We start from the raw sequence: 22,750 nt of genomic DNA, 5'->3' as shown, positions 1-22,750 counted from the left end.
CAATTATTTATAGTGATGCATCTCTTCAGTTAAATGTCTATAGAAAAACCTCCAGAGATCATTGTGCATTGATACAAGCATTTATTTTATGTTCCCCTGAAGTACAATTTGTAGTTTGTAATAAATTCCGATTGTCCTGTACTTCTCTTTGGTACATAATATGAAATGTGTTTTGTTCTTTGTGTTCAGAAGAAATAAAGGATAATAGCCCAAATATTTTGTTAGTTTTGCTGGTGCAATACTAGTTCTCTCAACAGCCAAAATGACAGTGTACATTAATTGCTGATCAATGTTACTCCTTCAGTGGGAGATGGTATGACACAGGGAAACAACAATCTTTTTGTTCTGAAATTATGACGATTATATGAGCTGGTCAAATGTGGTGCAGCCTTCTAAAAAATATTTTTTAAATGGTTTGATTTCTCCAATTATTCTGCTCTAATCTCAGGAAAATGATGAGGACGTCCTGGTAAACCCATGCTTCAACAAAGGATACACCAAAAACATGTCTTTGAGCAGCATCTACAGCAGCCCCTGCGTCTCAACACGGAGAAACAGCTCTTATTTCTTTCATCGTGGAACAGGAAATGCTACACAATGCCGGGAGAGCATCAGGAAGATCTTCAATTTCACAGGATGTCTGTGGCCAAGATGCTCTTTCAATGGTATCTACCAGCCTCAGCTGCAAGGAAGTTTTGGGGTGAGTAGTTTACTGAATTCTCAGGAGTGGGAATGTATTTTAGTAGCACTATTGCTACTATCACAACGACACATAATATATCCTAATAACACACCTGCCCACTGGTGACCAACAGAAGATGTCTTGTATATGAATAATTGGAAATTCTGAATATTTGATTGTGTTGGTCATATATTTCATATGTCGTTTGCTGCAAAACTCCTTATCACTTTCATGTCAACAGGCCTTTTCTGCATTTTATTTTGTGATGAACTTCTTAAACCTGACCAGTACTACACTGGAGGGAGCCAAAGAGAAACTGGCAGCGTACTGTTCCTTATCCTGGAAAGATGTAAGTGTTAAAACTCTGCTGATTGCATTAAAAGTGATAAGAGATCTTTTGAAAAGGCTTTTTTCTATGCAGATAAAGGGCTTTAGTCATTCATGAAATCCAACACCATCTTTTATGTAGTTATACCTTAGATTTTAGAGACTATACTGTAAAAAGAAAAAGAAACATAAGTTAATGTAGGTTTACCGTATCCAAAGATGTTTTTGTAGAGTTGTGCCACTATGTTCATCTTGTACAAGTTCTGTCCTTTTCACAAGAGTTAAGTGTCCTAATATGCACAAAAAAAATCAGACCTGGGATTATTTCTACCTTGTCCCGTTTGACAACAGCCTTTGACAACTTCAATAATTCAGTCATCATTTCTGGTTTTAATCTGGAAGTGCCAAATGGTAATCATCTTAGAAGTGCAATTCCTTTTGCTCAAGCAAGGACATCCAGACCAGCCCTACTAAAGTGACATTCCTGTTGCCTAGGAGTCCTAGCCATAGCTAATAATGAAGTCTACTAGGGAGCTCAATTGATGTTGGCATTACTGAACGAGCCACATGAGCGCCTTTCGAAATTGGAAAACCTTTTAATTTTTTCTGCCAAATGGATTTTGGACAGAAAAATAATTAACTGGAAGCCTTGCCATATTATATACCATACTGTATAAGAATTTACCTTTTATTTTCTACATTCTAAATTGAGTATTCCCTACCTGAATGTGGAACTAATAGCTGAAAACATTTTCCTTTGTCAGTAGCTCCTTAAGAAGAACAGACCTACATTTTTCCCTTTTACTGTTAACCCTGCATCTGATTTTGAATCTGTTGAAACTGGTAATGTTTGGTGCTTTGCAAAGATGTACACAATATACACACGTCCACATGCTTCTCACTTTATTCCACTTACTTCTTTCTCAATACGCGAACTGTAGAGGTGCTAGATTTGAAGCAGTTAAGCATATTTAATACTTACACATAAACCTACTCAACGTAACTGGTTCTCTTATCTCCTTAGCTAGCATAGCCTAACTTTAGATTTGATCTGCAGAATGTAGAGTAATTCTCCCTTTTCCTCAGGTAAAACAGAACTACCCAAAGATTAAAGATAAATACCTTGAAGAATACTGCTTCTCAGGGACCTACATTTTAACACTGCTTGAAGAGGGCTACAATTTTACCTCAGAGAACTGGAACAACATTGAGTTCATCAAAAAGGTAAAGTAATTCCAGGATGACTTGGCTCTGTTCTTAAATATAAAGTTTTGCAATTGACCTGTTTTATGTAACTTATTTCCAAATAATATGCTCCATGATATGCTTCAAGGTAAATGACACACAAAGAGGCACAACAGAGAGATTATACAGATTCAGGAGGCTTGCTCATGGGCTGACTAAGGCTGAGTCTCAACTTCTTGACTACTATAGGGCTTTTCACATGTGAGGGGACAGTGGGAAGCAGTTTCACTCTTAAAGAATAACATCCCTGTACACTTACTGAGAGGGATGATGGACAATATCTTATTAGCAAACAGCTTAAAAAATTAAAGGAGTAAAAGACCTGATGCAATTTTTAAAATGAGGCTTTGCTAACACCACATTCAGCCCTTTCTCTCTTTTCCAGCTGCTCATATACAGTACAGTACCTCTATTGACTTCACATACAAACCCCAACCTCACTTCTGTTCTCGGTCAATTCCTGCAGTTCGTCACGATTACTGCTGACCACATTTGAGCCCTATGCTTTGCTCCAGCTCAACTCTAAATTAGTCAAAATTATTGAATCTTTAATTCAAGCAATGGATTCATTTTATCTATTTTCTGCACTCCGGTCTTTGCTTCAGAAATGCTTTGTCCAAGAAATGTAGAAAACTTTTGTAGCCTACAAAAAGTGTTCTCTTGTAGCTTTCTAAACAGTTCCTAATTGGCTATCAATAATGTATACAAAACGGGTGGAAACGTCGCAGCAAACAGACCCATAATAAGTAGTCTTAGCAGCTTCATAAATTCCTTGATTAAATGTTTCCTGGTCATTTAAACACTTTGGAATGAGAGAGATTTTTTAACTCTGAAGTTCATGCTAACCCCTTAACAATAGTTCCAGAAGCTTAATCAAGAGCTGAGCTGGCATGAAAGTCAAATCACATGGGGGGAACTCCATATAAACATTAGAATCTTAATTGCATCTACATATACAGTTCATCATACAAGCTATCTGCTTTCACAGTGAAACATAACATGTTAATAACATATTCTGGGGATTTACCCTGCTAAGTTATCTCCCTTTCCAGTACCCCTGACACAGTGCTGTATTTACACATGAAGCACTTCTAAAACACCCTGTGCTCAGACTGGCCCAGAGAGAACAAGGTAAATGTTTTACAAAGCAAGTTTAGACTAGAAGCGATTATGCATGTTCAAAGGAGTGAAGTTTACCAACCAAATGATTACTAAGTTGGGAAAGTGCTCTGGCTCCCCCCCCCCCCCCCCCAAAAAAAAAAGGGTTATATAAAGTGGTTAGAAGTGGAGTGATGCGTGGACATCATAATTAATGTGATACCTTCAGTTAAGGAAAAACTATCGCAAGAGCAGATACCACAGAACAATTTTCAGTTTTGACTCATTTAAAATGTTTGCATGAGTTCAGTGTTCTCAGTCTAGTGTGTGGATGACATCTTTCAAATCTGGTGTACTCACAAGATTTTAAAATGCCTGAGACTCACGCTGCATAAATTGAGGTTGCTTCAGTGCATACTTTTTTTTTACACTTGATATCATTGCTTTCTCAACTTGGTAAAACTTAAGCAATACCGAAAGTCCTATTCTGAACATCCATTGAACAGCTCTGAACTTTCAAGGCAAGTCGTGGCACCTCTTAGCTTCACAAAGCTTGTGTTCTCTTTATGACTAGCTAGCCATGAGTAATTGAAGTTTATATAAGAGGATTTTTTGGGAATGTCAGGAAAAACTGCTGTAGGCTATTGGCCTGTATCGTGGTTTACCATGCTGTACGATCCAGGCAGCACAAAACCAACAGCTTTGATGCAATTCTACTCAGTCTCACCTAACAAGGTACTGCAGTACAGATCCTGTTAAACCTTGCCCATTATTTTTTTTAGCAGTGCTCACCTAGCTTGTCTTTTAAAAATAAAGCCCATCAATCAAATTGAGTGATAACAACGTGAGTATTTTTTTAGATGGATAAGTCTTGTATTACATCTTGTATTCGTCTTTCAAAGGGCCCTACAGAGGCCATTATTTATTGACCAAGTTTGTTTAATCTTTGTCAATGAGGTGTGGTAAGCTTAAAGATCGGTGCGTGTGCCAAAATGTTTTGTAAAGGAAAGACTAATAAAAGATAATGCATACTGTTAATGAAAATCTGAGAAAAGAATGGGATTAGTTTTTTATTTTTCTCTAAAGTTTGTCCCTGTGTGTTCTTGTGCAGATAGGGGACAGTGATGCAGGCTGGACTCTTGGCTACATGTTGAACCTCACCAACCTGATCCCTGCTGAATCGCCTGCTGTTCCTCCACTCCCTCATGCTGGATATGTCGCCATGATGGTCCTCTTCTCCTTACTGCTCGTGGTGCTCTTTGTCATTGGATACAAATGCTTTGGCAGGCCCAGCTGCACTTCTCAGAAATACACCATTTAATGGCATGGCAACAATGAATCTTACAGAAAGATTATTTTTTTTCTCCCGAAACCACTGAGATGCTCAAGAAACTAGAGGTTTCCTTGCTGTAGTCATTAGAAGGTTTTACATTTCACAGCTCTGGATACAATACCTCAACAGATTCCCTGTCATTTGATGCAAAAGGGTGTTTTTCCACTGAAGATGTCAAGACACGGCAGCCATTTTTGGTCATTTTGAACACGGGCATAAGTGAATCTACCTAATAAACTGGCATTGTGAAACTGTTGGACGTCTCATGTAGCAGGACTTTTTTGCCTCTTCTGGGCAATTTATTGCTTACGACTAATAATGAACCAAAAATTATCTGTGACTCTTTGTGATTCCCATAACCCCCTGCATTCTTCTGCACAGAGGTTATTTCTCGAATCATCAAAACAGCATTCATCATTATTCTCAGGAGAATGTAGCAGTTGATTAAATAACCAAGGGCATTATGCATTTATGCATTTTAATCAATGAAGAGAGAGTGCACCAAACTGTATATTCAGCCATGATGTAATTTGTTTAGAAATGTATTTTTTCTTCTGTTTCACCGCATATGTATAAATATATTACCTATATTTTCAATCCCACTGTAGAAGGGAAAAGTAAAGATACAGAAATGTGTAACAAATAATGAACCCATTGTTGAGGTTTATTACTGACAGAGCACTGCTAATTGATTGTGGCACCAGGTAATCAAGGGAAGTAGAAATAAGTGATTGGAAACTTTGAGAAGTGAAGAGGAACAAAAAGGGACATCTGAAGATGGCAAGCGATTAACATCATATAACATGAGCAAATGTGACAGTGTCCTGACAGTCATTTTGTAGCTTTGAAAACTATGCCTGCCTCTATTGTCTCAAAACAATTTGCTGTACAACAATGATGTTAATCAGCCCTATTACAAAGGCTGTGTTTTCTTTTTTCTTTGTCTTAAACCACTGAAAGTTTTTTTTCCTACATCGATGTGGAATTTTACCATTTTTCAACCTGTGATAATTAAATGTACCTCTTGTTTGAGAAAAATGTGGTTGGCTTGAATGTTTATGCAAGGCAATTGTAAATAATTGCCCTATCAATTTGTTTACATTGATATCTCTTCATTTGTATTATAAAATATTAAAAGTGATTAAATTTAATCATATTGCAGAGCCGTCATTGGCATGTTACACTGATACACTGGTCTCAGGAACAGCTGTATTTACATGTTGTTCCCATCTGTATAATCTGTGGTTATCTTTGTCTACTGACTTTGCCTGACTGATCCATTAATTCATTTTCCTAATTGGATTATTTTTTTTCTCAGTTGATCTCTGCATTACATCTTTTTGTCCCCACCAAAGGTGTCATTAGACCACTGCACTTCTAATTAAATGTGTATCAAGGACTGCTTGATAACTATCTCTCACACTATAGGTCTACTATCAAAAACAGCTCTTAATGTTAATTTATTATGCAAAGGCATGAGAGAAAATTGCACAGATAAGAAACTTGCCTTGTTTTTAAAAATATTTGGTGCGAAGTTAATGCCAGCATATTCAGTCCAATTTTATAAAAGCTAAAATTGAAAAAGGAACTCACCTAGTCTTTATTAAGTGGTCAGTTGAAATTAAAACTGATGTTTTTAAACTGCTGTATTGGAGCAGGTGGCATAGGGGTTAGCATTGCTACCTCGCAGTGCTTGTACCCTGGGTTCAAATCCTGGGCTGCTGTGTGTGTGGAGTTTCCATGTTCTCCCTTTGTTCATTTGGGTTTCTTCCAGATGCTTCAGGTTTCCTCCCACAGTCCAAGACATACCAGCAGGTGAGTGGCTTCTGCTTCTGGTAAGAGTGTGTGCATGTTTGTATTCATGTGCCCTGTAATGGACTGGCATCCCTCTCCAGGGTTCCTTCCTTGGATTAGCTCTGGGACACCATGACCCTGAAATGTATAAGTTGTAATTAAAAGTGATGTGATCCAGTATTGGAACTGGAGCTTTCAATAAAACATTTCAAATTCCCAGCACCAGGGGGCATCAGTAAGCTATGTCTAGATTAGAACGAGAGCTGTTGCTGGAATAGTAACTCAAACTGTAATGAACCATGATGAACGCTGAATTTTTAGACGTTTCTTGATGCATCATAATGTAAAAAGTGTCTTGTTAGGTTACAAGCTTTTTCACAAAATTTAAACTCTCCAGGTATTAGAAAGTTAGCTCTGGATTGAGTGCTAAACACTTTAGTTTGTTTTTATATATTGGAAACATTTTTTTTATTTCTGAAACAACTCTTTAAAAAACAAAACAATTTCAAGTTCCTACCATAAAGTCATACTACCACAGTACTTATAGGGAACTAAACAATTCAAAGATTGTTCATCTTCTAAACTGGACACTTCATTTACTATTTACTAGCACTTAATGGATTAAATAAACTTTTGCCATAAAATATTGCTTACTGTTTGCTGTAGAGAAGAAAAAGAACATAATCAGATGACAAGTCTACCATCTTTATATTGATGATGGACTTCAACTGTTTTTCCAAGAAAAGAGCAAATCTCTGAAGCAAAATTGGCTAATGTGTTTTCAAACTCATTAGTTAGGCAGGTTCTGCAACAGCTGGCCCTGTGCTAGGCTGACTCTTCTAAAGAGAGGCTATATTTTTCAGCTAATTGGAAAGCAAGAGTTACGTTCTCTTATCTAATTTGAATGCTTACTATACAGAATTGCCTTCTCTTTGTCATGGTTTCCTTGTTGCTCCTATATCCATCACTTGAATTCTTGATTTCTTTCTAACCCAGCCTTATCTTGTTTCATTTACTCACAGCATTGCCTGCTACTACCCATAGTGAATTTTGTACTGATTGAGTAGTCATGATCAGTGAAATCTTCATCCTGTAAAATATGGAAAAAGCCAAACGGTTTCTTGCCTGGCTGTACAGTATATGAATGATTGACAGTGCAATTCTGCAAGGTAGATATGACCGATTTAACTTTAACCCCCAAATTTTGAATTCCACTTGTTTTCTGAAGCTATTGTACATTATGTAAAATTAAGCCAAACAGCACTGAAATTGTTTTCATTTAAAGCATGATTTCAAACTACATCATCAGCTGGATCAGCAGGTACCAAAACTGTGAAGACATGTCTTTTGTTGAGCAGACGACGTTCAGCCGCCCAAGAATTGAACTGACCAACTAGCTACCAGCTAAGAGTAATTGCTAAGTAGATATGCCGCATTACCTTGAATGCTTTATTGCACTCTATGTAATCCAATAATTCTGTATTAAAATTGATGTTCATTCTAATTTATTTTGTAATGCTGCTTATCACTAGAGTGTCATGACAAGTTCAGAAAAACAATGCGGTAATTTCACAATCTTTTGCTGCACTCACAGTTGTCCAGCTGCTGATTGATGCACCCTGGTAAGAAAAAACGCCCTCAACAAATGCCATAGCTAGCCTGTTGTATATGGAACACAGACACACAGAAATCAATTGAACCTCTGGCCATTTCCAAGAAGGGGTTTTGAAATTCTACCTGGAGTTATGTTTACTCGTGACTTAATGAATGAGCCAGTGTTAAGAGTGGGGGTTGTATGTTCCTCAAGTGTACTAGTTTTCCTGCATGGCAGACAAAAAAAGGAAAGAGGGATGTGTGAAGGACAGAAACCCTCTTACTCCAGCTATTCCTTCAGCTTTGCAGGTACTGGGGTAGCAATTCTAAAATTAATGTTAGTGAGTCTTTAAATGAAAATTACACAACGCTGTACTGACAGCAGGTCTGAGCTAAGGCAACAGGGGGGCTGTCCTTGCTTGCTCTCCGGTTCCCATCGGATCCCAGCTAAGGGAGGAGGGGGTAGGCGGGTGGGTTGTGGGGGGTGGAGACTTGCAGTGCACTGCTGTGTCCCTGGTGGAGCTCAACCCTAAGCAGGACTGGCAAGGAAAGGCGCAAGGATGCTTGAGAAGTTAGGTGGCTTGCTGCTAAGCTGTGTGGTGTACCTGGGGGCCACTGTCTTGGCTGTGGACCTGCAACATCATGGCTATGAGGACATGGTCAGAGCCCTCTTCAATGTGCACAACGAATGCCCTTACATCACCCGGCTATACAGCATTGGGCGCAGTGTGGAGGGCAGGCACCTCTACGTCCTGGAGTTCAGTGACAACCCTGGGATACATGAACTGTGTAAGTGGGGTTAAGATGAAGCTTTCACTTCAGAGGGAGCTTGAGGGAGTGTAGCCATAAACTGCAGATTGACAAAATCCAAAAATCTATCAAGTTTGTTTTTTTTCTTGTTTCTTGTTCAATATTGTGGTCACCCGCAATGCCCTTAAAAATATCATGTTACCTTCTCTGTCGTCAAGTTGCTATATATTCCTGTGTGTCTTTTGAAATAGTTTTATTACAATGGATTCAGAAAACCAGTAGGCCACCCAGACTGAATTTTGGAATGTATTGTAAGGTCACATTTTGAATTGATTTCTCATATATCAATTCTTTTGATCTAAGAGGCAGAATTGTGAGTCAACTATTATGGTATTCACTGCAACCTGTTGACAAAGCCTTTAATTATTTATTTTTTATACAGGTTGTTTATTTCTGTCTAATGTGCATTATTTACTGTTGAGTCCAATGATTTGACACAGTATAACACAGTCCATGTGGGACTTCTTTCTTGAAAAGTATGCTTTTATGTTGCATGATGTCAGAGTACTAGTGTGTAGTTGATGGTTATATACTTAAAGGTGTTGGAAATGAATGTTGTAAACAACAATTTCAGTGCAAAGTAGGAGCTAGACATATTATTAAAAACTGCATATTACATACAATTACATTTATTGGTATACAATTTAAACAACATGTTCAGAATGTAAAATAAAGATATATTGTAATTTTGAGTCACAATTGTGATTTTGTAAAAGAACAGATTTCATTGCAGGATAACTAGTTAGAAGAACTAGTGTTGATTTTTCACAGTAAATGAGGGCTAAATCTGGGTAGGACTATTCTGGTTTGCTTCACTGGTGGGTAGTGTTCTCTCTCAGGAGCAGGACCAGTGATGTGACAGCTTTCAGTTGCAGTTTAGATATTTCGACACAAGTGAATTGGTGTTTTTGCTAAGATAAGGACTTCCTTAAAGAGAATAGGAGGATGTGCATCTGTTCCAGAATTAGGGGAGTGTTGAAAAACAGGAAAACACAATAGGGTTTAAATATTTCAACCATATTAACCCTGCAATTGCCCTGGTGACAAAAGTCATCAGTGTTGAAAATGCTTTTGCTAATTTGATATTTGATGTATACATTTTATTTCTCAATCATACTTTTCTTTGAGACAAGAAAATAGCATTTCAAATGTGTACATGTAACCAAATTCCAAAACATGGGTAATTCAAACAGATTTGGACCATAAAGATAACTGGAGCAGCTTGTTTATTTTAATTTTAACATCTAGTAGTATGATTAACTGGACACTCTGTACTCGAAAAGGCTTGACAAGTTCTGGTTGAAGATTTTCATTTTTTATTTTACTGGACAGCACCTTTATCTCCATTTCTTTATTTTAGTCTCTTACATATGTACTGTTTAAGAATAACTGGGGATTTTTTTTATTCTCTTAAGATAAGAGATAACATATCATTGTGCCCATGTGAACCACCAAGTAAAGAAGTTCAACAAAAGAAGACAATACAATGTTTCTTAAAGGAAATCAGTAAAGGCTTTGTTGTAAAATGAGGTCTTAAAAATACATTGAAATTAGAAACTGTGCAAACTATATCTAGAAGATGATTTGTAAGAGTTGACAAACTAAGGAGGTATGTAACATCTGGCCATCATATACAGTAAATCTGGTCACTCCTGCCTTTGGAAACTGATGTTCTGTATCTCTGTGATCATGTTAATTATTTAGCATGTGAATCACTATGTACAGTATTATGTTCAATTGTAAACTCAGAATTTCCATACTTTGAAAATTATATTGTTAGTTTTTTACAGTAGAGTTCATATTGTTTATTAGGTGTTAGTTCTGCTTTCCATTCTCTAGTTTTGTATGTTCATGAGTTTCTTTTTCTCAATGTCAATCAATAACAATGTGATATCCTCATTAATTTAGCTAAAGATTGAAGTTCTAGTCATACTCAATTACACAATCTCAAATCCTGAAACTAACTTAAAATAAGTAGTATCAAATTAGCCATGTAAATATTACAATGACAATCATGACAATTAATTTTCTTGTATTTACAGCCTTACTTTTCAGTGGAATTCTCTTATTGTATTTTTAAACTTTTATTGTGACTTATTTTAAAAACCAAAGTGGTTCCCTTTATTGCTTCACAATACTTTCTCTAAAAGTCCCTTCAGAAGAAAGAGGCATTGCTAAGGTTACAAAGTGTCGCAGTTACAGTGAATTTCAACTAAAAAAAAAATGTATCTCGATTGTCAAAAAGCAAATTCCTACAGATACAGTAGCACGCAATAAACCCAAATTCTCAAAAGAAGGGCTGCTCAAGTACAGTGGAAGTGGTCTGTTTTCTCAAACACATTTTTTAGCGAATCAGTCTATTTCAAGAAGTATTGCATTGTGTTAAAACACCACATCACTAAAGAAGCTACAACAGATTTAATATAATCCTGGTGAAGATTATTAAAGATATCTTTCTGGTTTCTTCAGCTCAGTAACATCTACTAATGGTATTCATTACCTAACTCATGTTTCTTATTGACCCTTAAACACTTATGTGTAATATCTGTATATACTTCTCTAAAATGTTCAGGACAGAAAGCTGTTATGCTGGCACACAAACACTGCCAGTCAAAAGCTAAATTGACGCAACAGTCATTTGATCATGCATCACCCTTGATCTACAATTACAATACAGTGAATAATATCAGATAATTAGAAATGAAAAACATTTACAAAATAAGCCATTCTGTTTAATGGTCATTTTATTTTACCATGGAAATCGTAATTCAATGGTTCAGTTGTTTCACATTGTTCTTTTAAGGGCAACCTCTAAGACTGTGTCTCTTTGTGTTTCAGTGGAGCCCGAGTTCAAGTATGTGGGGAATATGCACGGAAACGAGGTACTCGGTCGGGAGTTGCTTATTCAGCTTTCCCAGTTCCTGTGTGAGGAGTATCGAGCTGGCAACGCAAGGATAATGAGGCTGATCCATGACACACGGATCCACATTTTGCCCTCCATGAACCCAGATGGATATGAGGTGGCAGCTAGCCAGGTACCAAAGTCGAATATTCTCCTTTTTTGACATCCTGGTTTTATATGGGCTCATCAGAAAGGTTTAATAAGTAAACAAAAAAATACTAAATATTCTCCCCCAGATCAGCTCTGTCTTTTGAGTCTGTTATGTTCCACTATTTTCAGATATAGACAACAGAGTGAGGGTACCTCACTAAGTTAGATGTGAAGATTAAATGTAAAATAACAGATGTGTATTAAAATATTGGGGAGAGCTCACACACATACAAGAAGCTGGAAAGATAAGATATACAACTTAAAAGGACTGAATGTTTTGTAAATGAAATTACAAATCTGACATTTCTAATCCTCAATTCACTCAAGTTGCAGGCTCTTATAGAACTGCTTCTCTGATGTCATATACTGTATGCAATAATCTGTGGAAGACGTTCTGAACCCATCATTGGCAGAACATATGATCATTAACAAATGGCAACTGACAGTCACACATAATCTTGTTACTGTGTTAAGAGGGCAGCGCCCTGCTCAACTGTTTCATTGGTTGATAGATGCACCAACCAGAGGCCAAGTGCAACGTAGGCCAGTAGAAATGCAGCCAGTCTGACAAACACTCACACAAAGCTGCTTTGTTACCACATAATGTATGTGTGTCAATGTAAAGCTAAATTATATTTAAGTTTATTAGTTGGCAGCGTGTTTTAAGAGTACCAAAAAGTCTTTTATTCAACATTATGCACACATAATGTTATACACACTTAGTTATACACACATTAAACTGTGTTTCTAAATAATGCCTCATAATTTGCTATTAACATCCCAATCTATTAGTTGTGCATGTTAGTAAAAACATTCAATGCCTAGTTAATATTTTGGAGGGTGAGATATCTTTGTTTTGGGGTCACTGATTCCGGCAGTCAGAAGGACATGTTCAAACTATAACTGTTTTGCGAACACTATGCATAGACCTTTGAGTGCAAGCAGGAACCCTGCCCTTTTGTCAGTAACAACTACAGAGAAACTGCTGAGCAAGCATGGTCTGTCTTTGGCACTGTGCTGACTGATAAAGTAGGGAGTATTCCATGTTGCCTGAAGTTACAGACACTCCGGAATGCAAATTGTCCCATCATTTTCTGTGTCTCCTAATTACATGCATGTTGTTGTCTGTTTGCCTATCCGCAATGCTAGAGGTAGATTATTTTACCATTGTTCCAAGAAAAAAATAATTACACATTTTAGAAATCAGCAAGAACACAGAGAATATGTCCTCCAGTAGCTTTATACACATTTTATCTTGATTACGGGCTCAATCATAAGTGCCTCCCCTGTATCTGAAATACCTAAGTGGATTGACTCTGCCAGGATTTCAAACTAGACCTGGAGAGAGAAATTGTTGCAGTTTTCATAGCTTTTGAATAAGCTCCTACAGATTTTAAAAAGCAATACACATACATTTACAAATTATAGCTGCACACAAGTCACACAACAAATTGACTTGCACTTGAGCTGTTCACATGTTTATAAATAAGTCAACTTCACATTGTAAGACAACTTCATTTATGTGTCCAAATCATGAATTTGAAGGTTAGTTACATGTAAAATATAGAAAGAATCAATATACCAAGAATCATATGTCTCAAAATATAACAAATGCCAAGCACTGCTTGTCTCCTGTTATTGTGTGTTAGTTCAGCACTGACGAGGGCAGTGGAGCTTAGTAGTGAAAATGTCTGTTATACACACATTAAACTGTGTTTCTAAATAATGCCTCGTAATTTGTTACGATCTTGAATGTTATTACAAACTGAGTCTTCAAGTCTGAACATATCGCAAATGCATTTGTGTTTGTATAAAACATCTAAATTTGTGGTAGCTTTGTCATTCATTGGAAAACTACTCAATATGAAAGGGAATTGGGCAAGTGTGTGAGTCATTGACTGGAAGTCAATGAAAAAATCTCATAACAATGCCAGAGTGGTCTTTATTTGAGTCTGTTCCATTGGTGACTGTGCAGGGACCAGAGGACAATGGGTATCTCACAGGCAGGTCCAATTCCAGAGACGTGGATCTAAACCGCAACTTTCCAGACCTGAATGCTCTGATGTACTATTATGAGAAAATCAACGGGAAGAACCATCACCTTCCTCTGCCAGACAACTGGGAAGAACAGGTAAGACACAGATCACAGTGAGAGAAACAATTATTCTACGGAGCTAAAATGTCCATAATATGTTGCATTAGATTAATTTTTTACACTTTTCAAAAGCAGTGATTCTTCTCATACTATTTTATTATGCCATGGGAACGGAACATGTTAGAAATGCAAGTGCATAGATTTTTGTTGTCCATAATTAGTAAAAATATTAACACCCCCAAAAATGATTGAAGTTGTTAAACAACAGCTAAAAGTGGAGTAACTTTTGTTCAAAAGCAGTAATGGTGCTACATTACATACCTCATGAAATCAATAGAAACAAAAAGCCTTGTTCACTGGAGAGGTCAAAAACTGGCAAAAACAGCACTCCCATAAAAAGGATAGGTTGGCTTCAGTCCTATAGTGTCAACTATAATCATAGAAATACAATAACACAAACAACAGCTCTGTCTGCAGGATGACCAGGTGTACAGTACCTAATCATCTGTCTGGAGGCTAAGTATAGATGAGTGGGAAAGTGACTGACCATAACAAGGCTGTTGCATAGAGGGAAGTGAGGCCAGGAATGATATTCCAAGAGTGAAGATCAAGACATCACCTGTCTTCCCATCCCCAGATAGGACACAGCTTGGCTCAAAGATGTCTGTTCATCTCCAATTCTTTGTTTTTTCTTTATGTTTTGAAGCTAAAATAAAAGATCTGCAGATGAGTTTAGTGTACTTTGTTAATCAGAACATTAAAACCTTTTTTTTCTGGTTTTTGAGTGCAAGTGTATTGCCAGCTTTGCTTTTCTGTGGCATTTTTTTGTCGGGGTGACAGTCTATTTGAGCTGTGTGTTTAATAGCTTTTTTTCCTCACTGTAATTATACACCCTTCCCCAATACACTGCTTCACAAGGCCTTTGCCTGCATGTCGTTTCTTGCCATCTTCATCCACACATTGCAAATAACATCAGTGTTGTTTGTAGTGAATTCTGTACACGCTGTAATACAGAGAGTGGTCTGAGGATTGCGAACACAGACAAACAATTGCAGTGCAACAGCTGCTCTAAGGTACCTGTAAACAGCTCTCTAGAGCAGAGTGACAAGGCGGGTCCTCCACTCCAAGTCCATACTCTGAATCAGCTGACCTCTATTAATAGCTCCCCAGGGATGGATGATGCAAAGGCAATATGGAGGCCTCTCTCGCTCTCTCACTGGCAGAAGTGAGAAATGACCTCCTGCCAAGTAGCTGTTCCTTCCTAACACCAAGCATGTTACTTGCCTTTCCTATACAAACCACCCAGCCCTAGGGCATCTGAGGCCCAAATGTCACTCCCTAGGGGTATAACCACTAGAAAGTTAAAAACAGCTCTACAATTAGGTACAAATAAGTCTTCACTGCTAATTGCTGTTAACTGCAAGCATTCAAAGAGTCCTGTCACAGGTCTTATTTGACAGACCACAATGAGGCCAGTACTGTGTCGAACTAGAAACTGGGGGAGGAGTGTGTTTGGGGGTGGAGGGGGGGTCGGTTATGTGCTCTAGCGAGCCCATCTGGGTTTGTTTTCTTAGCCATCAAATGCTATCATTCCCGGGGGGATAAAAAACAGTGGCCAGCCTGTACCTCATTCTGAGTTCCATCAGCGGCACTTGGTATACACACTGTACAATGGTTTCTGCTTTCTTTTCTGAAAGAATTATGCTATTCAAAAACAATAGGCTAAGATTTCCCCATTACGCTTTTGTCAGGGCTGCTGCAATATCTCAGTCTTGAAAAACAAGGAGGAGTGGTAGTTTCAAAATCTGCAGTTTAAGTCAATTGAACTGCAATTATTGAAAGGCAATCAAAGAATATGAGAGCCAAATTTTTAGAGTAGTTTCCCAGTCTAAACGTGGGGGTGCAGCTTCTGAATTGAGATTTTAAACTTAATTCTTTCTTTCCCTTTAAAGTTTTCATTTTAATCTGTTTTTTTATCTCCTACAGTAAAGCACCTTTATATAAACAATACATTTAGATCAAAGGATTTAAAAAACGATTTAAACGTAGTTCTTTTAAGAAAAAATTACCTGTCTAAACTATTTTTTAGGTAGAGCCTGAAACACTAGCTGTGATCCAGTGGATGCAAAATTACAATTTTGTCCTGTCAGCTAACCTGCATGGCGGGGCTGTTGTGGCAAATTACCCCTTCGATAAGTCTCGTGAGCCCAGGGTGCGGGGGTTTCGCAAGACTGCCTATTCTGCCACGCCAGATGACAAGATTTTTAAAAAGGTAAAAAAAGGTAGAGATATGCCTTCTCCTTTTGTGTCAGGGATGTATGATCTTAATGATTCCTTTAACTACAATGTTTTAATTTATTGGGGGGGGGATCAACAATATTGTACAGCTCCATCTGTATCTAAATTGATAAAGTAATTTAACAGCTCCAGAAAGCAAGACAATATGAATATGATTTTATGGCAAGAATCATAACAACAGACTTTTTCTCCCCACTCTCCTGCCCTATCACATGCAGTTGGCTAAGACATACTCATACGCCCACGGCTGGATGCATAAAGGCTGGAACTGTGGGGATTTTTTCGACGAGGGCATCACGAATGGAGCACACTGGTACTCTCTCTCTAAAGGTGCCAGAATTGTCTCTTCTCTCTCAATCACCTCATAGCATGGCAGGTGGTTTTCTTTCACGTATCTATATGTTTATGATTTTTATAGGAATGCAAGACTTTAACTACCTCTACACCAATTGCTTTGAAATAACCCTGGAGCTAAGCTGTGACAAGTTCCCTGCTACAGAGGCCCTGCAGCAGGAGTGGCTGGGTAACAGGGAGGCTCTGATCTCCTACTTGGAGCAGGTAGGAACCATTGAAATGGCTGTTTATGTGCTGCAGAACCTCACAGTTGGACTTACACAGCTGTCACTTCCTTACCCTTTGATATACAATAAATGTGGCAGGGTTGCTTATTTTAACACACAGGTAGTCCATCCATACATTTATTATTAATGTATAACCTACTACTCTACAATCCTACACATCACTTTTCCCAACAGAATATCATTGCACGATAAAAATATTGTGTCATCTGGAAAGAAAAGCTGACATGCTGTGATGTATCCTTTATGAAGGTGCTATTTAGGGTGATAAGTAGGCACTGTGCATTACAAATCAGTTTCATTTGGGTACTACTTGGCAACAATGCTCATCTGAAATTACAGATCGAATGAGAGCTCTTACCAGAAAACATATACGATTTTTGTATCACGTTGCCTTAAATAAATCACGATTCAATCAATCATTAGCTACTCTAGAACAAAAATGGAACAAAAACTATATGGTTTAGTAGTATATATTTCTGATGATAATGGCATTTACAGTAATCCCTGTCTTGTGCATGTACAGTATGTGTAGAAAAGTTGCCATCAAGTACTGTATTTGTAATTTGTGGCAGCCTTGAATGCTTCCATTTAATCTGACTCGGGCTGTCCCACATTCAGAGATAATTCTGAGTGTATTAAATGACAGAGGCTCTTCCACAGAAAAGTCTTATGAGATGCAGGATTAGTATGCAGAATGGGGTTTTGCACAATACAGCATAATAGACAAGAGTGGAAAGTGTTACCTCCCAGGTGGCTCAGCCTATAAAGCACAAACACAGGCCGAGTTCTCTGATAATGGGTTTGAGCCTGCGTCTTGTCATTCTCCAAGCACAACTGAAGATTCGGTGCCTCGCATCTTTCCAGTGATGTTTCATTTGGTTGAATTACAAATGGTGTATATAATGTGAATATTTTAATCACAATTTGAATGCTTGGACTGAACATTTTAATGGGTGAAAAAAGGTAAATGTCAGGAAAAGAAAAGTGAAAAACTAAAATGTATTGATTTCATCAGTATTCATTCCCTGTGGATATCTGGTAGAGGCCCCTTACTTTGATTCTTTTGATGAAAACAGCACTTATAGGTACTTCCACTCTTTTTAGATAAGCTCCGGAGAAAGCACAGAGCTTTCATGGAATTTGTTCATGAACAGAGGGACATGATGGTGCAGTGGTTAGCATTGCTGCTTTGCAGTAATGGGGCCCTGGGTTCTGGACCTGGGGTGCTATAAGCATGGAGTTGTATGGTCATCCTATGTTCATGTGAATTTTTGCTGGGTGCTCTGGTTTATTCCCACTATCCAAACAAATACTGGTAGGTTAGCTCTCTTCTGGGAAAATCAGTCCTGGTTTGAGTGTGTGTGTTTGTCTGGGTGCCCTGTGATGGACTGCCTTGCACACGTTGTTTGCTGGGACAGACTTCGGCTCCCTCGCGACCCTGTATTGGATGAAGTTGTTAGAAATGGATGGCGGCAAAAGAGATGGCACAGAGTTTACAAATGATTCCCTAGCTTTCAAGCAGTGCCATGCTTCACCTGATCCTCTTCTGACTCTGTCTAGATTCACCATGGCATCAAAGGCATGGTTTACGATGAAAATTACAACGGCATTGGTGACGCAGTGATTTCTGTGTCGGGGATCAATCACGACATCACAAGCGGTGAGTGCCTAAGATTTTGTTCTTATTTGCCATTATCAGTAGACCGTGGGTTTGTTGTCTCGGTTCCAATGCCTCTGTGTTTTCCTGAAGGTGCTGGGGGAGATTATTTCCGTTTGCTGTTACCTGGGACCTACACTGTAACTGCGTCAGCCCCTGGATACCTGCCTTCTTCCAGACTGGTAACGGTGGGTCCTGCAGAAGCTATTGAGGTAAGGGCATTTCAATATAACAACATACCTGTAAGAGGAGTTACAAATGAGAAGAGGCCATTCAGCCCGTCTGCACCATGGGGTATAGTCAACAGATTCCAGGATCTCATCCAGCTGCTTTTTGAAAGAAACCAAGGTCTCAACTTCAACACAATGGCTGGGTAGCTTCATTCAAGGGTGAATAGTTGGATTATTTTTCTCGTTTTAGGCTTTTACCATTCTATTCATCCAAACGCATGCATATGTCCATGAAAGTTGATACTGTGACAGAGAAGCATATAGTGTTATTTACACATTGTCTTGGATTTGATGCTCCTGTAAAATGCTGTAATTACATCTAAATTGATTGATTATTGCTTGAAACAGACTAGATGAAGTAATACACTAGCTCTGTTTAAATAATGTTCATGTTTCTGCTCTAAATTGCTTGCAAATCCTAATAGATCTTTATTTGCCTTGCTAACCAAAGTATTGCAGGTTAAAATAGCTCATAAACATTGTAAATGTGAGGTAAGCAATACATCTGAGAAGAGATTTAGTATGCCTGGCCAAGCCGTAGTAACTTGCTTTCTTTTAGTTTCTCTTTAGAATCACTGCAAGCATTGTCTGGCCAAAATTAAAGAGAATTGGGTTTATCATTGGTATTATTAGGTTACACAATACAGGTGATTAGGTTAAAATTAAGGTCAGGATTTGAATTACAACTGAGATTGGAATGAACCCCAATTAGAATTTAATAAAAATAATAAAAATAAACAGTTACTTTAATTTCTTGTTACGAAGAGGTTACTAGGAACACATGATTGCATTCAGTTTTAAATGCTGAAATGTTGGTTACAGTATTGACATTATGTACATCCAGATAAGAAGTATTTTTTACATGTGACAAATTAAATTTGTATAACTGCCTTTTAAGTGTAGTGGAAGAAGTGCAAACATTTGCTTACATCTACAACATGCTATAATTGATGTGATTGCGTAATGGAAGAGGTAAGTTGTCCGTGACTGTCCTGCTCAAGATTGGAAAAACAGTGTCTGTTGTATTTACTTGTTTCCAGTTACACTTCTATCTAAAATTGGCCCCTAAGGACACCACTGACGTGAATCTCAACAGAAATATTCACAACATAAAGGATCCCCTGTCAAAGGTCCCACCAAGAAATCTGGGGCCAAGATGAAGGATATTCTACTGCCTGTGGTGCCGCCTGTGACAGGGAGAGCAAACAGGGATGATCTCCCTCCTTACAAACAAACCTTTCTTCTCTGTTCAACTCAATCTTTTCTTTTACCCTAATTTTTATATATATATAAGAAAAGCGGTTTTCTCAGAGAATGACCTATTTTGTTAAACATCATATTTATATACTGAATATATATGTACAGTATGTACATAAAATAAACCAATTGAGTGATGTGAAATATGCAATGAGAAAAGTCAGTAAGTTACAATTTTCCTGTACAATTCAAGTTCCAGAAAGTGTTTTGGACATAGTTTTGTGCTCCAGGTAAACCAGCTCCAAATATGTAAATAATGTCTCCATGACAACCTTTTTTGCAAGTGTTTCAAAATATTGATCCTGCCAAACCATATACTTCTGAACACCCCCCCACATCAAAATACATATTTACCACAAGAATGTGCTTACTGTCTTTTGTGTATTATACTTAAACTTGATCATACATTGATAAATCAGTGTACTGTCCTACATTGATTATAAATGCATACATACATGTCAGAAGTCAAACATGAAAGAAAAACAATGGGAATTCAAAGTCCTAAATATACAGGTATCTTCTAATAATCTATGAAAAGGTGTAGCTTTCAAATACACTCCAGCACCACGGCAGTAACTGATGGTGAAATGAACAAGGACTGTTAAAAACTGGTAAGGGTAAGATAAATGGTTAAGTCAGTAAACATCAACAATTATGAATCAAATGATGAACAACTTGATTAATCATCTTCAAAGGCCGCCAAATGCTGATGGGGAGGTTTGTGTTTCTGTACAGAAAACATTGCTCTCAGGCAATGTTTATCTCTTTTTAAAACTGATTTTGTGTTGTTTTGTCAGTGTCCATGTGATCTGGAAGGTCAATGTTTCAGAAAAACAAAAGATGCACAATGTGAAATAAAATGTTTTCATTTTTGACTGTGCATGTAAAATTCCTAAAGGCCTCTTTTTGCAGATTTTTTTATCCTTCAAAATATTAAAGGTCATGAGTTCTACAATAGCCTAGGGACCCAATACATTCCAGAGACTGCACTGGACAATGTGGCTTATTTAACTTTGTCAATCATCTGTTTTCCTTCTGATAAATACAAATTGCATTACTTGGTGTTCAAACAGTGAGGCAGCTTTTTACTGAGGTAAACAATTTCCAGTTTTCTTAATTAGTATAGGTTAAGGTGTTTTTTCATTATCCTTACATTTTTTCTTACATTATAGTGCTAAAGGTTCTTTTTGTATGTTATGTACATTATATTAGTAACCAATTAAAAGAGAATTTAAATGTGTAATGATTCCAGTTCTTGAAGAAATCTAATGTACTTTTCTAGTGAGCACTAAACTGTCTCTGAAAATGACTCCAAATTCTTCAGTTTGCCTAGAACTACTTTACACATTGATGTGGTTCCAGCCATTGAATGTCAAGATTTACTACACACTCACTCAATAGAGAGAAACCCTAACCTTAACTACAGGATCTGCACCAGTTCCATCAAAATTAAGTCCACAAATAAGTATTTAATTCTCTTGAAACTGTTTTGAAATGTTATTAAAAGCCGTGACTGCTAAATACATGTACAAGGTCAATAATAGAACCACTTGTTTTCCAACAGTAAGCACAAATCATCTTCCAAAATAATAAAATTGAAATACCATGTGCCTTGAGGGGAAGGTGTTTACTCCTTTTCCAGCCACATGAAGGAAACCCCAAGATGTTTAAATGGAACAGTGGTATTTTAGGATGCTGGGACAGGACTTATTTACTTTTATCATTTTATCTATGCATAGTATTATATATAATTATTAAAACCTTTTAATCATCAAAAAGCCACAGTCCACATTTAAAAGGTGAAATTGTGTCTTTATGGTGAAGTAAATATTAAAGCAAGGCTTTGAAGTGTTTGTCTTGCAAAATGTCTTAGATTCATATATTTAGAGTTGTATTTCTAATAGCCTTAAGTGTGTGTGAATGAATTCATATCTTTCATATACAGTGTGAAACGAGTCTTAAGCACATATGTCATGGTAAAGCACCATAATCCAAGACAAGGTAATATGGAGACTGAAGCCAGTCTAGAAGCCAGTCAGAAGTGTGTATCTACAAAAATATGAACTGTGGTCCTAATTATTGTAGCATTTGTTCTTAAAATTATATGAATGTCTGTAAAATAGAAAAGATCAGATCAGAAAAGTTTAAGAAAATATGATCCCTTTTATGCCTTTTGGCAAAAAATAAGGCCAGTTAATTGTTTGGGCCCAAATGTGTGTAATAATTAAACAACAGCATATCCCTGAGAACATATCTGGGAGACATAATGTATAACACATTAACAGCAGAGTCTAAAACAGGCCCGAGCAACTCCGGTCCTTGAGAGCCATGTGATCAACTGCTTTGTATTTCACCTTTGGCCTCTGGCCCCTCAGAGACTTGCCCGTGCCTGGTCTAAATCACCCCATGGCTATAGCGGATTAAAATCATCAACAATTACACAGTGACCTACAGTTCTTACAATCCAATGCCACGGATATCATTACAAAACTTTGAACTTTAACAATTATGCACAATTTCAGAATTGAAATTATCAATTACGATAATTTAAGTTAAAAATAAATTTTTGAAATAGAATAAATAAATGGGCAGCAGGGTACCACATCCTTAAAACCAAGTACAGAATTGTCATATTTGGACACTAGATGGCGGCATCAACGCACATATTCTTTTTTTAAAAACCTTGCCAAACATCACG

General features: G+C 37.4%; 2 protein-coding genes across 5 annotated transcripts in view; both read left to right on the top strand.

Annotated features, from left to right (window-relative positions):
* entpd1 (ectonucleoside triphosphate diphosphohydrolase 1) overlaps positions 1-5,836 on the top strand; it is a 35,316-nt gene extending 29,480 nt beyond the window's left edge. For all 3 annotated transcript variants that reach the window (XM_088635768.1, XM_088635767.1, XM_088635769.1), the window contains exons 7-10: positions 449-700; positions 924-1,031; positions 2,096-2,233; positions 4,464-5,836. In XM_088635768.1, the coding sequence (XP_088491894.1) occupies positions 449-700; positions 924-1,031; positions 2,096-2,233; positions 4,464-4,673 (708 nt within the window). In that variant the 3' untranslated portion in view covers positions 4,674-5,836. The remainder of the gene's footprint in view (positions 1-448; positions 701-923; positions 1,032-2,095; positions 2,234-4,463) is intronic.
* A 2,740-nt stretch (positions 5,837-8,576) lies between these two features.
* Positions 8,577-21,295, top strand: cpn1 (carboxypeptidase N, polypeptide 1). 2 transcript variants are annotated; one of them, XR_015939585.1, is made up of 10 exons: positions 8,577-8,861; positions 11,721-11,917; positions 13,910-14,065; positions 16,119-16,301; positions 16,546-16,657; positions 16,746-16,885; positions 18,469-18,568; positions 18,659-18,777; positions 19,836-20,159; positions 20,270-21,295. XR_015939585.1 is itself a non-coding variant. In XM_088635771.1 (9 exons), exons 1-9 carry the CDS (start codon positions 8,633-8,635, stop codon positions 19,953-19,955), a joined length of 1,356 nt encoding a protein of 451 aa, XP_088491897.1. In that variant the 5' UTR covers positions 8,577-8,632; the 3' UTR covers positions 19,956-21,295. The 2 variants fall into 2 exon arrangements, 1 of the variants encoding a protein (XP_088491897.1); XM_088635771.1 differs by having other exon boundaries at positions 19,836-21,295.
* The last annotated feature ends 1,455 nt before the right edge of the window (positions 21,296-22,750 follow it).

The sequence above is a fragment of the Lepisosteus platostomus genome, chromosome 6 (genome assembly GCF_059453375.1).
Source record: "Lepisosteus platostomus isolate fLepPlt1 chromosome 6, fLepPlt1.hap1, whole genome shotgun sequence".
In the NCBI taxonomy this organism is placed as follows: Eukaryota; Metazoa; Chordata; class Actinopteri; order Semionotiformes; family Lepisosteidae; genus Lepisosteus; species Lepisosteus platostomus.
The sequence above is the reverse complement of the archived record's forward strand: the minus strand, read 5'-3'. Positions and strand labels throughout refer to the sequence as shown.

What these genes read in the sequence shown, in the direction of transcription:
- cpn1 (XM_088635771.1), top strand. Translation starts at nt 8,633, where the DNA reads ATGCTTGAGAAGTTAGGTGGCTTGCTGCTAAGCTGTGTGGTGTACCTG. An exon ending in CCCTGGGATACATGAACTGT is followed by an intron (nt 8,862 to 11,720) that starts GTAAGTGGGGTT and finishes TTTGTGTTTCAG; the next exon opens with TGGAGCCCGAGTTCAAGTAT. An exon ending in CAATCACGACATCACAAGCG is followed by an intron (nt 18,569 to 18,658) that starts GTGAGTGCCTAA and finishes GTTTTCCTGAAG; the next exon opens with GTGCTGGGGGAGATTATTTC.